Source organism: Gopherus flavomarginatus, chromosome 17, assembly GCF_025201925.1.
Source record: "Gopherus flavomarginatus isolate rGopFla2 chromosome 17, rGopFla2.mat.asm, whole genome shotgun sequence".
Lineage (NCBI taxonomy): Eukaryota > Metazoa > Chordata > Testudines > Testudinidae > Gopherus > Gopherus flavomarginatus.
The window spans coordinates 23,113,313-23,124,795 of NC_066633.1; the positions used below are offsets into that span (position 1 = coordinate 23,113,313).

Here is an 11,483-nt window from a genome sequence, read left to right on the forward strand (position 1 = left end):
ATGCTCTAATGTGTCTGTGACTCAGACTTACCGACTGGCCCAGGGGATGTGTCCAAAGGCTGCCTTGTGGAGGGGGAAGAGGCCCCTTTAAAGGTCACTCCAGTGCCCCAGTATGGAGAATTATCCTTGGGGTCTAGAACCCAGTGCAGACTCCAGGGATTCCCACGAGGTCCCCAGACAAACACTCCAAGTTCTGGGGGCAGCTTCTGAATCTTTATTTAGCAGGGAGAAGAGAAAACCCCTCGTGAAGCAGCGAGTCCAGCAGAGCCCAAACTGCAAGTGCAGCAAGACAGAGCAAATCACCGCAGAGGAGGAGAGAAGGGTGAGGGACAAAGCAACAGCCTGGATTTCTGGAACATTGACGCTTCTGCCATCAGTTGGAGCTGGAGGAGCTGCAGCTGATGGGTCCTTCTTAACTGCTGTAAGACAGTAACAGATGAAGACTGGTTATGAGATGGACAGGCAGGCGCAGAGCTGGCACCAGGGTTCATTAGCCCAGCTGAGAAATCCCCAGGTGCTGGTCAGCTGAGACACTTACATCACAGGTGCAGTGGTGCCAATCTGCAGTCACCAATGACCAGCACAGGTATTTTGGCTCGGGGGTCAATGGATCCCAATTACACCCCTCTGCCTGTGGAGCATAGCCCCCACCCCAGGCCCCAAACCCACCCAGCAAGGCTGCAATGGGATCCAGTCCTGGATTTCTGTGATTGGAAGGGTGTAAAGAACCTCCTCCCCACCCCATTCCCATCATCATTCTAATGCCTAGTGCTGTTTATCTGTAGATCTCGTTCTGGGCATATCCTCATCCCGTGTCCAGGGAGTTAGAGCCTCCTTTCTCCTCCAACCTGTGCCAAGCACTGAATGACCAATGCTGAGGCTCTGGCCAGATCCCATGCTGGTGAAAGTCCCATGCTGGTGGTTACTCCAGTGAAGTCTACAGAACTGGGGTTGCCCTTTGCTTCTTGCGTCCCATTCTGTATCCAGAGCAGGGCTTGGAATAATGAGACCAGAGACAACCCTGTTCTTCACCTGATCCAAGCCCAGGGATGCTGAGAGAGTTTCCCGGGTTGGGCTATGTGTAGGGCCCTACCAAATTCACAGTCCATTTTGGTCAATTTCATGGTCACAGGATTTGAAAAATAATAAATTTCATGATTTCAGCTATTTAAATCTGAAATTTCACAGTGTTGTAATTGCAGGGCTCCTGACCCAAAAAGGAGTTGTGAGTGGTTGCAAGAATATAGCAGCGAAGGTTGCGGTTCTGCTACCCTTACTTCTGCGCTGCTGCTGGCAGCAGTGCTGCCTTCAGAGCTGGGCAGCTGGAGCTGAAGGCAGAGCCATGGCCAGCAGCAGCGCAGAAGTCAGCATGGCCTGGTGTGCTATTGCCACTCTTACTTCTGTGGTGCTGCCTGCAGAGCTGGGCCCTCAGTCAGCAGCCACCACTCCCTGGCCATCCCACTCTGAAGGCAGCGCAGAAATCAGGGTGGCAATACCGCAACTCCTCCTAAAATAACCTTGTGCCCCCCCTGAAACTCCCTTTTGGGTCAGGACCTCCAATTTGAGAAACGCTAGTCTCCCCCGCATGAAATCTGTATAGAACAGGGTAAAAGCACACAACAGACTCGATTTCATGGGGGGCGAGGACCAGATTTCATGGTCTGTGACCCATTTTTTGGTAGGCCCTATCTATGGGCCTGGGAGGAGGGTGGCTAGGAAGTTTGGGCACTAGGGGCTTCCAAAAGTATTCATCAGAACTGTTTCTGATGTAAAATTCAGCTTTTGATTAAACAAAATTCCCTCCCCCCCAAAAAAACTGCTTTTGTGTGGAAATTTCCCCTTTTTGCATAAAAATAATAACTTTCAATTCAGAAATGCTGACGCTGTGCCTCATGGGAGTTGTAGTCCAGGTGCCTCCTGTACCTATTCTCCACTTTGAGCTGGGTACACCAGGTGGTGGTGACTAGTGGGAAGGGATACATAGGGGGTACCAGCCAAAGGGGGGGCACATGGCCTCACCATGTGACACCCCTACGTGACTCCTCCCCACCCCACCCCCATCCTGGGGCCCCCATGCTCTCCCCATTCCATTCTTTCCCCATCCCACGTTACCTGGCAGGAGGGGCTCTGTCCCCCTGCGCTGTGCTGGGCAGCGTCCCTGCCAGGCAGCATGGGAGAGTTCAGCAGCCCGGCAGCATGGCCAGAAGAGGAGACGCTCTGGCCCTGCCTCTTCCCTTCCAGCTCGGGCCCCCTTGGTTGCTGGCCCCTCCCCAGTGTTTGAGGAGGGTCATATGACCCTCTGGGCCTCTCTCACCCATCGCCCTTGCTGGTCTTCATCTCCCATGATGCACAGCCTCTCTTGACTGAGAGGAAAGACTGTGGTGCATCATGGGAGATGCAGACCAACCGGGGAGCCCAGGCTGTAGAATACAGTGGGGTCATGAGACACCCAAACTACAACTCCCATGAGACACCGCAGTGGTCTGTCAGAATGTTTAGCCAAAAATGTGAAATTTTCCGCAAAACATCTCTCTCCCTACCCCTGGCTCCTTTTCCACCCAGCTCTCCTGGGTGCCTCTGGCACCCAGAGAGCTGATGTAAAGTGATGTCTCACTGATGGGCAGATGACCAGCCCGTGTGCTTCTCAGTAACACGCATGGAGTTCTGCATGTGAAGCAGACCTTGTTCAGTGCAGAGACCAGCCAGAACCCACCGCAGGAACCCTGGCAGAGTAAGCAATCAACTCACCTGAGGGCCTTGACACATTCATCTGTCAAAAGAAAGAGAGAGGTGTGAGTGTTGCAGAATCACCTTGCAGCTTCCTGAGCCTCTCGTCAGCTAAGAAAATTATTGGAACTACCAGAACTCCATAGGCAGAAGGACCTGAGCCCCAGCAGGTCACTGTTTTGTGAGCAGTGCAGTTGAATAGAGTCCAAGCCTGACAGTGCAGGTATAAATGAATCCGGTGCCCAGTGGCATTTACCTGACTTTGGGAAGATGACCAGCATGTTATCGGTGAGGCCCATGGCTGGATAGAGCTCCTTGAATGTCTTCATGGCCTCGGGATTCACCTCCTGAATTCTACCTGCATCCAGAAATCAGAATTAAAGCAAATCTCTCCAGCTCAACCCTTGTGAAAGCACGTGACATGGTTCCTTTGCAGCTGGATGGACAAACCGAGGACTGATCAAATGATGACAGACCATATGCCAGGAGAGTGAGAGAATGAGACGGACGGAGAGGCAGTTGTGTGAATATAGGATCAGCTAGATGGTTGAAGAGAGGAAAGTGTTGTGGACCCTTGAATAGTCCTAAGCTCTGATGTATTGAACAGTGAAACCGTGCATGATGGGCCATGCTGCCAACAAACAGACCTGTTACAGGATCTCTGTGGTTTCCAGTATTCACCCAGCAGTTAGCGAGAGCAGGCACCACTGAAACATGGCTGTTGGTAAAAACGCTTCCCTTTGCTTGGGTTGTGTCAGCATGCCCTTGGGATGTGGCAATGCCACTGTGCCCTCAAGACTGGCTCTCAGGAATAGTCTAGGGAAAGAGTTTGCTGGCACCAATGTTTACAAAACAGCAACTATTAGAAAATAGTCACGGGAACATTTCCAAGTTCCCTTCAGCCCAGAATAGAAATAAATCAGTGTGGCTGGAATCCAGTAGAAGCTAGCCAACAGGGCTCAATTCTCTATCTCCATACTCCCCCATCTAGCTAGCCCCATCACTTGAGGAGCTGAAGTCACCATAGGTGCTGGGTACCTTTCTGTATACTGAACACAACACACGGCTCATGCAAAAGACAGACCAAGGACTCTCCATGGAAATGGTTCATCAGCCAATTTCAAGCAGCAAATACAGCTGAAAAACTCATAAGCTGCTCATGGGTCACTTGTGACCAGAACTAAAGCTACCCCTGTCCCAAGGGTTTGGTCAGTTTGCTTCTCTCTGCTCAACAGTCACCTCTGCTCTAAACTAGTGGTTTTTGCTTGCCCCATGAGTGGGCCTTGGGACAGGGTTTGCTGTCTGGTCCAGCCATTGCCCAAGCTCCGCGGAACAGGCTAATGGCCCCAGTGATGGGCAAACCCAGGTCTCCCAGCTGAGCTCACACGATAAAATACACGGAAGCCTCTGCAGGGGCCAGGGCTTTACTCAGACAGGCACCTAAGTGCAGATGCTTGAATTGTGATGCTGGACAGAGAGGCCAGGAATCCTGCCTCGGCCAAGTGTCGGGAGGACAGCTCAGCTGCTGGGAGCTTCACCAATCCTGCCTCATCTCAGTGTTGTTTCCTCCTGCAGTGTATGGGCCACGTCCCCTTCTCCCATCACCTACTGTAGAGCTGCAGGGTGGTGCTGCTCTTCCCGTTATCGTCCTTGAAGGTGTACACGACGGCGTAGTTGGTGTAGTCCGTCGCCACCACACGCATGTCCTGCTTGCCCATCTCTGTGGACAGAAACAGGTGATGGCCAGATACTGCAATGTCAGATCCTCCCTTTCTTCCCCAACTACCACCCAACAGCTGCGAGAGGGGCAATGTGGCCTAGGGGAGAGAGCACTGGACTGGGGCTCAGAAGACCTGGGTCTGCTGCTGGGTGAGCTTGGGCAAGTCCATTTGTGCCTCAGTTCCCCCATGTGTAAAAGAAGGATAATGATATCCACCTCCTCTGTAAAGCACTCTCAGATCTACTGCAGAAGACACCCACATAAGGGCTAAATATTCTTAGTGTGGGTGCTGGTGCTTTGCACATGGCTTTTTGCTGTGGTATTTTGGATCAGAGTTTGGGCAATGGCTACGTGGGAGTATCCCCACATACTCCTAATAAACCTCGAACCCCATGGGAGCCCAGAGGGGTCACGTTTCACCGGGCAGCCCTGCCAGTGCCAGTTTCTCCCACCTCACCTGTGCTGGATGGCATGCGCTGAAACCAAGGAGATCACAGCTGTGTCTTATGGCTGCTTCTCCCATTGGCTCAGGCCAACCTGATCCAAAAAGATCCTCTGGCCCTGCTCCTTCAAACGGCTAGACTGGCTTTGAACAGAAGCATGTGACCAGGTGTGCAGTTTGCCTGTGCAGGTGCTAGGACTGAAGGCACAGATCGGGGAACCTTCTGCAAATGGCTGGTTCTGGTAATTTGCCTGAGCACGGCTCTAATTTGCACACACAGGTGTGGTAACTGGGCGTGCAAGCTCAGCATGCAGTTGCACATACACTCTTTACACACTCAGTAATGACAACGTGAATCATCCTGAGAACTTCACCTCTCATCAGGTGATGGGGCCAGCTCGGATAAACAACACTGAGGCAATAATCACCAGCTGGAAGCAAAGGGATTGCTGGGACTGACCTCCCCACCCCTAGCACCGGCATCTCTGGGGGGGAGGCAGAGCAAGGAGGTGGGAGGGAGTCCTGTTCCTCACCTCTCTCTCAGGGGCAGCCATAGAGTCCTCATTGTGGCCTCTTCAAGGGGCGCTCCCCTGGATGCTGGGGAGCTCAGGCAGGATTGCTCCTCCCTACAGTATAGCTCCCCCATAGCTTCCTCTAAGGCAGTGCAGCTGCGTGTCATACCCAAACCATGGCACTCGCTCTGGGCACCATTTGGCCCTTGGCAGTTGACCCAGGAGCTCTTTGAAAATATATGAATAATAAGCAGCAAAGGCATGTGACTGAGCCACGAGCCCCCTGCCCCTGTGCCCTGCTCCCTGTGCTGGCCAGCGTGGAGAGCACCAGCCACCCAGGACGTACGCGAATTGGTATAGTGACCCAGCTGCCCAGTCTTCTCAAAGACCAGCTCTATTTTCTTACATCCGTCTTGGCTGAAAAACAACAAATGACAAAACAAGCTCATGTTAAGCCAGAATGTGAGACATCCAGACCACCTGACATCACCTGGGTGAGGAGTGAGCCCATCCTGACCTGGGGAGGGGACATGGCAGTGCTGGGGGTGGGCCTGAGCCTGTCCCAGCTGGGGGAGAGGACATGGCAGTGCTGGGGGTGGGCATGAGCCTGTCCCAGCAGAGGGAGAGGACATGGCAGTGCTGGGAGTGGGCATGAGCCTGTCCCAGTGGGGGGAGAGGACATGGCAGTGCTGGGGGTGGGCCTGAGTCTGTCCCAGCAGGGGAGGAGGACATGGCAGTGCTGGGGGTGGGCATGAGCCTGTCCCAGCAGGGGCAGGGGACATGGCAGTGCTGGGGGTGGGCATGAGCCTGTCCCAGCAGAGGGAGAGGACATGGCAGTGCTGGGGGTGGGCATGAGCCTGTCCTAGCAGGGGGAGAGGACATGGCAGTGCTGGGGGTGGGCATGAGCCTGTCCCAGCAGGGGGAGGGGACATGGCAGTGCTGGGGGTGGGCATGAGCCTGTCCCAGCAGAGGGAGAGGACATGGCAGTGCTGGGGGTGGGCATGAGGCTGTCCCAGCGGGGGGAGGGGACATGGAAGTGCTGGGGGTGGGCATGAGCCTGTCCCAGCAGGGGGAGGGGACATGGCAGTGCTGGGGGTGGGCATGAGCCTGTCCCAGCAGGGGGAGGGGACATGGCAGTGCTGGGGGTGGGCATGAGCCTGTCCCAGCAGGGGGAGAGGACATGGCAGTGCTGGGGGTGGGCATGAGCCTGTCCCAGCAGGGGGAGGGGACATGGCAGTGCTGGGGGTGGGCATGAGCCTGTCCCAGTGGGGGGAGGGGACATGGCAGTGCTGGGGGTGGGCATGAGCCTGTCCCAGCAGGGGGAGGGGACATGGCATCGTTGGGAGTAAGATCCCATCCTGGATGTGGGGAGTGGATGTGGCATTGGTGGGGGGGACGTAAGCTTGACCTAGCTGGGGGAGAGGACGTGGCATTGCCAGGGGTGGGTGAGTGAGCCTGTCCTGACCAGAGGGGTGCAGGGAAATTTAGTGGATATTTTCATTTGTGGAATTTTACTGTCCAGATTCCTGTTCATTGGCAGAAGAATCCCGCTGTGGCCATGTCCCATGGGAACTGGTGGTATACAAGGAGTGACCCACGGTGCCCAGTGAGGAGAGCACATGGTAACTTCAGCACCACAGCCCTCTGCCATGGAGCTAGAAAGCAGGGTTCTCAAACTGCACCGCAACCTCCTTCTTACAACAAAGTTACTGCATGACCTGGGGGGGGGAGGGCGCGGGGCAGGCAGAGCCTGAGCCCCGTTGGCCCAGGTGGGGAGAGAAGGGGCCACAGACTGAGCCCCGTCGCCCCAGGTGAGGGTGGAGCTCAGGCTTCAACTTCAGCCCTGGGTCCCAGCAAGTCTAATGCTGGCCCTGGTGACCCTATTAAAATGAAATCATGACTTTGGGGTCCCCACCCACAGTCTGAGAACTGCTGAGCTAGATAAATGCTCTGCAGATGCTGCCAACCACTGTAGTTACTGGGCATGGCCAGTAGGGGGAGACAGGCAGGCCCAGGCCAGGCCAGCATGTTACGATCACTTACAGGGGGTAGCCAATTTTGAAATGCAGATTGTCCTCTGGCGTGACGGTAATGATGGCTGCAGATGTCTTCATCAAGTCCTTCATGCTCTGGAAGATTGGGCAGTTCGACACCGCTGCCATGATGTGCCACATCCCTGAGAACTGCAGTATAGTGTTCTGGATGAGAACTTGGAAAAGGCATCGCCACCCCTGTCCTGCCAGCTGCAGCCCTCAGCTCAGTGTGCTGGACCAGCCGGGAACCTGCCCCCAGGAACGGCACCCAAAACCTTACTGCTGTTTGTTACTCATTGTGACAGCTCTTATCTTCCAAAGCACATTACACAGGTCAGCAGCAGTATCCCTGCGACACTCTGCACCCTATAGCCACCACAGTGATAAGATTATGATATAATTATGATGCATCTTCTACAAAACATGTCATGGGAGGTGTCCATGGAAAAGTTATGGTTAACTGAATATGATTATCTTATTTGCATGCATGTATCATTTTTGTATCTGAAGTTATGAATATTGACTATGCACCAGCACCTGTATTTCAAATGTGTTTGCCCCTGGGTAACAGATACAAAGTACAGGTTTCAGAGGGGTAGTCGTGTTAATCTCTATCAGCAAAAAGAACGAGGAGTCCTTGTGGCACCTTAGAGACTAACTAATTTATTTGGGCATAAGCTTTAGTGGGTAAAAACCCACTTCATCAGATGCATGGAGTGGAAAATACAGTAGGCAGGTATAAATACAGAGCACATGAAAAGATGGGAGTTGCCTTAACAAGTGGGGGGTCAGTGCTAATGAGCCAATTCAATTAAGGTGGAAGTGGCCTATTCTCAACAGTTGCCAAGAAGGGGTGAATACCAAGGGAGGGAAAATCACTTTTGTAGTGCTAATGAGGCCAATGCAACCAAGGTGGTCCATTTCAAACAGTTGACAAGAAGATATGGGAATCAGCAGGGGGAAAATTAGTTTTTGTAGTGATCCAGCCACTCCTAGTCTTTATTCAGGCCGAATTTGATGGTGTCCAGTTTGCAAATTAATTTCAGTTCTGCAGTTTCTCATTGGAGTCTGTTTTTGAAGTTTTTTTTGTTGAAGAATTGCCACTTTTAGGTCTGTAACTGAGTGTTCAGGGAGATTGTTCTCCTACTGGTTTTTGAATGTTAGAATTTATTAGTTTATTATATGCTCGGTTACAAGCCTGGTCTTTGGTTAGAGATCTGTGGTGCAATTGACCTGGAGTGAGTGACTGGTCCTTTGGGACTGGGCATAGCCTGCCTATTGTTGTGAGTTTTGGTGGAAGGGACTATCTGACAAAGGGAAGCGTGCCCAAGGGGACTGTCTGACTCCGCGCTGCAGCTGTTATAGTGCCTGAACAGTTCACACTTGATATTTGGCGGGTGAAATCTATTTATAGCACATACACCCAGGCTGAGGTTTGTGCCCTGCTTCTAACCAGTCTGCCGTAGGCTGGCATCCATGGGCATGGGCAGGAGCCACTCCAGCTGGCTTGGCAGTGCTGTTTGGGAGGGAGGCCAGAGGTGAATTAGAGCCTTGGCTGTGTGCTGGCGCTTTGCACAGGGGTGCAGGGCAGCAGCTCCCCCAAGGCATGTGCTTGGGGCGGCACATTTCCAGGGGTGACACATTTCCAGGGGTGGCTTTCTGGCCATTTTTTTTTAATTCCAGCGGCAAAAGCCTAGAGCCAGCCTTGGAAGCAGCAGCGCGTTGTGCGCTGGGGGCGCCCTGGGGCCGCTGCGGTTCGCGCCGCGGGGGAGCAGTGCCTGCACATTGTGGCTGGGCCGGGCAGGCTCTGAGAAGGGGACATTTGGGCTGGGGGCAGGCGGGGCTGGGCGAAGCGGACTGAGCTGCCCAGGGACTGCGGCAGGGTGGCCAGAAGTAGCAGCAGCAGCGTGGCCATAGAGGGTGCGGCACTGCCGTGCGGGGCCTGCTCCCGCTCTCTGGGGCTCCGCTCCCTCTGGGGCTACCCTCCCCCGGCTCCTCAGCCCCCTGCTGGGGTAGTCCCCTGGCTCTGCCCTCCTGGGTCCCAGCCAGTCCTGGAGGCAGGACCCCTGGCTGGAGGGACCCTGGGGTAAGGCGTGGCCCGGGAGTCCCGCTGCTTATCCTGACCCTGCCAGCACCGGACCAGCTGGAGGTGAGGGGGGAGCCCAGGGCTGGGGCAGCAGGGGGTGTGGGTGGGGTGGGGGGGAGCCCAGGGCAGGGGCAGCAGGGGATGTGGGTGGGGTGGGAGGGAGCCCAGGGCTGGGGCAGCAGGAGGTGTGGGTGGGATTAGGTTGGGGGGAGCCCAGGGCTGGGGTGGCAGGAGGTGTGGGTGGGATTAGGTGGGGGGGAGCCCAGGACAGGGGAGGCAGGGGGTGTGGGTGGGGTGGGGTGAGGGGGAGCCCAGGGCAGAGGCAGCAGGGGGTGCGGGTGGGGGGGGGGTAAGAGCTCAGGGCTGGGATGGGGGGCAGCCAAAATTTTTTGCTTGGGGCTGCAAAAAGCCCTGTCTACAGGAATCAGCCGAGTGACACTGACCCCGCTTCACGCAGGTGCCAGCGGAGAGCCGGGTCTGGCCAAGGACTCTACAAAGCACAGTCAGAGGCTTCAGCAGGTCCAGGTGCTCTGACTCAAGCTAGCATCCCTAGTAAACCAGCTGGCTTGGGGTGAGCCATCCACTCCCCACAAGTGGGCTGACCTGCAAGGCGACAGCTCTGGAGAGCCTCAGCTATTCTCTGCTCTTTTTTTCAAATCCACCCCTTATTTGGGAAGCGAAGCTGGAAGGAGTGTGAAGCCTCCCCATGGGTGAGGCCCACCAGGGGTATCCCCCTGCAGCTGCTGGGTCTGACCACTGGGGAGATGGACCAACCCACTTTCCACAGTCGTCAGACTTCCAGGGACAACCACGCTGGAGCAGACTCGAACCACTGCCCTAGAGGTGAAAGGCCTCACACCCTCCTGGGCTACAGCCAGGCCTTGGCTTGCGTCACTCCTCTCCCTGAAACATTTTGCCCCCTGCTTAAGTGATTCAGAAAGAAGCTTTAATGTTTGATTCAGAAGAAGCACAAGGACACAAGAGCTGGAGTAGCTGCTCCCTCCGACCAGGGGTGGGTTGGGGTTCAGTGTGTATCAATTCACCCTTTACAGGGCTAGCACAGGAGGAAGGGGAGACTTTGCCTGGGAGGGGGGGGGCTGGACACTGCCTGGGTATCTCTCTATCCTCCCCCCAGCTCCTGAGAGTCAAGGCAGCATCATACCGGGGCAATGTGTTCTCCTAATGGTGCCCCTGGAGAGCCAGTCTTCGAATGGACTAGCTCTGCTGGTGTCCAGCCCTGATGTGCCCTGGCAGAGTTGGGGGGTGGGACAGGAATAACAGGAGGCCAAATCCAGAGATCCTTACTAAGTTTTTACTTAGTGCTTGCCTGGGAAAGAGATTGCAATCAAAGGGGTTTGCCTGGAGTCAAGAGCTCAGGATTTGGCCCAAGGGTGCCAGAAGAGCATGGGCAAAGCTGCAGGAGCACCCAGGATTGGAGTGGCATGGAGCTGCATGCTCAGAGCCCCCGGGGGAACTTGCCTGGACTAGCAGGGAGGTGCTGCCGATCAGGCTTGGGGGCTATGGGAGGAGGGACTTGAGGTCCCAGGCTGCAACAGCAGAGGTGCTGCAGGCCATTACTGAGGTATCTTGGCGGAGCTGCCTGTGAGCCCAGACTAGACCATAAGCCAGCCCAGCAGCCTGGGGAAGCCTGCTCCATGGCTCTTTGCCTATCCCAGTAACAGAAGAGGGAGCCCCTCACATTGTGAGAGTGAACATTCACTCTGCCACCAAGAACTGTTGGATGTTACCTTGGCAGCATCGAAGTCTGGCTGCACGGGGACCTCAGCTCGGGCCTGGAACGCACTGAGCAGAGCCAGCGTAAGGCTCAGCAGCATGGTCATCATCTTCATGACTGTCCCCTCACTTCTCTGCATGGATGGCGAACCTGGGGAGTACTGGAAGGTATGTGCCAGCTTCCATGGGGCACCGGACTTTATATCCCTCTGCAAAGGGCTCACGGGGA

At 55.1% G+C, this 11,483-nt stretch overlaps 1 protein-coding gene across 2 annotated transcripts; it reads right to left on the reverse strand.

Moving 5' to 3' along the window:
* Positions 1–209: 209 nt before the first annotated feature.
* LCN15 (lipocalin 15) lies at positions 210–11,483 on the reverse strand. Of its 2 annotated transcripts, none has more exons than XM_050926443.1 (7): positions 11,269–11,483; positions 7,445–7,584; positions 5,748–5,818; positions 4,333–4,447; positions 2,984–3,081; positions 2,749–2,770; positions 210–419 (listed from the first exon to the last, which is right to left on the reverse strand). In XM_050926443.1, the coding sequence occupies exons 1-7, from the start codon at positions 11,392–11,394 to the stop codon at positions 413–415; spliced, it is 579 nt and encodes a 192-aa protein (XP_050782400.1). In that variant the 5' UTR covers positions 11,395–11,483; the 3' UTR covers positions 210–412. The 2 variants fall into 2 exon arrangements, with proteins under 2 accessions (XP_050782400.1, XP_050782399.1); XM_050926442.1 differs by having other exon boundaries at positions 210–416; positions 11,269–11,474.

Bases quoted from the DNA above. Each gene is read 5' to 3' on its own strand.
- LCN15 (XM_050926443.1), bottom strand. From the start codon at position 11,394: ATGCAGAGAAGTGAGGGGACAGTCATGAAGATGATGACCATGCTGCTG. The intron at 7,585-11,268 runs GTAACATCCAAC...ACTATACTGCAG, and splicing joins CAGACTTCGATGCTGCCAAG to TTCTCAGGGATGTGGCACAT. The intron at 4,448-5,747 runs GTACGTCCTGGG...TTCTGTCCACAG, and splicing joins GGGTCACTATACCAATTCGC to AGATGGGCAAGCAGGACATG.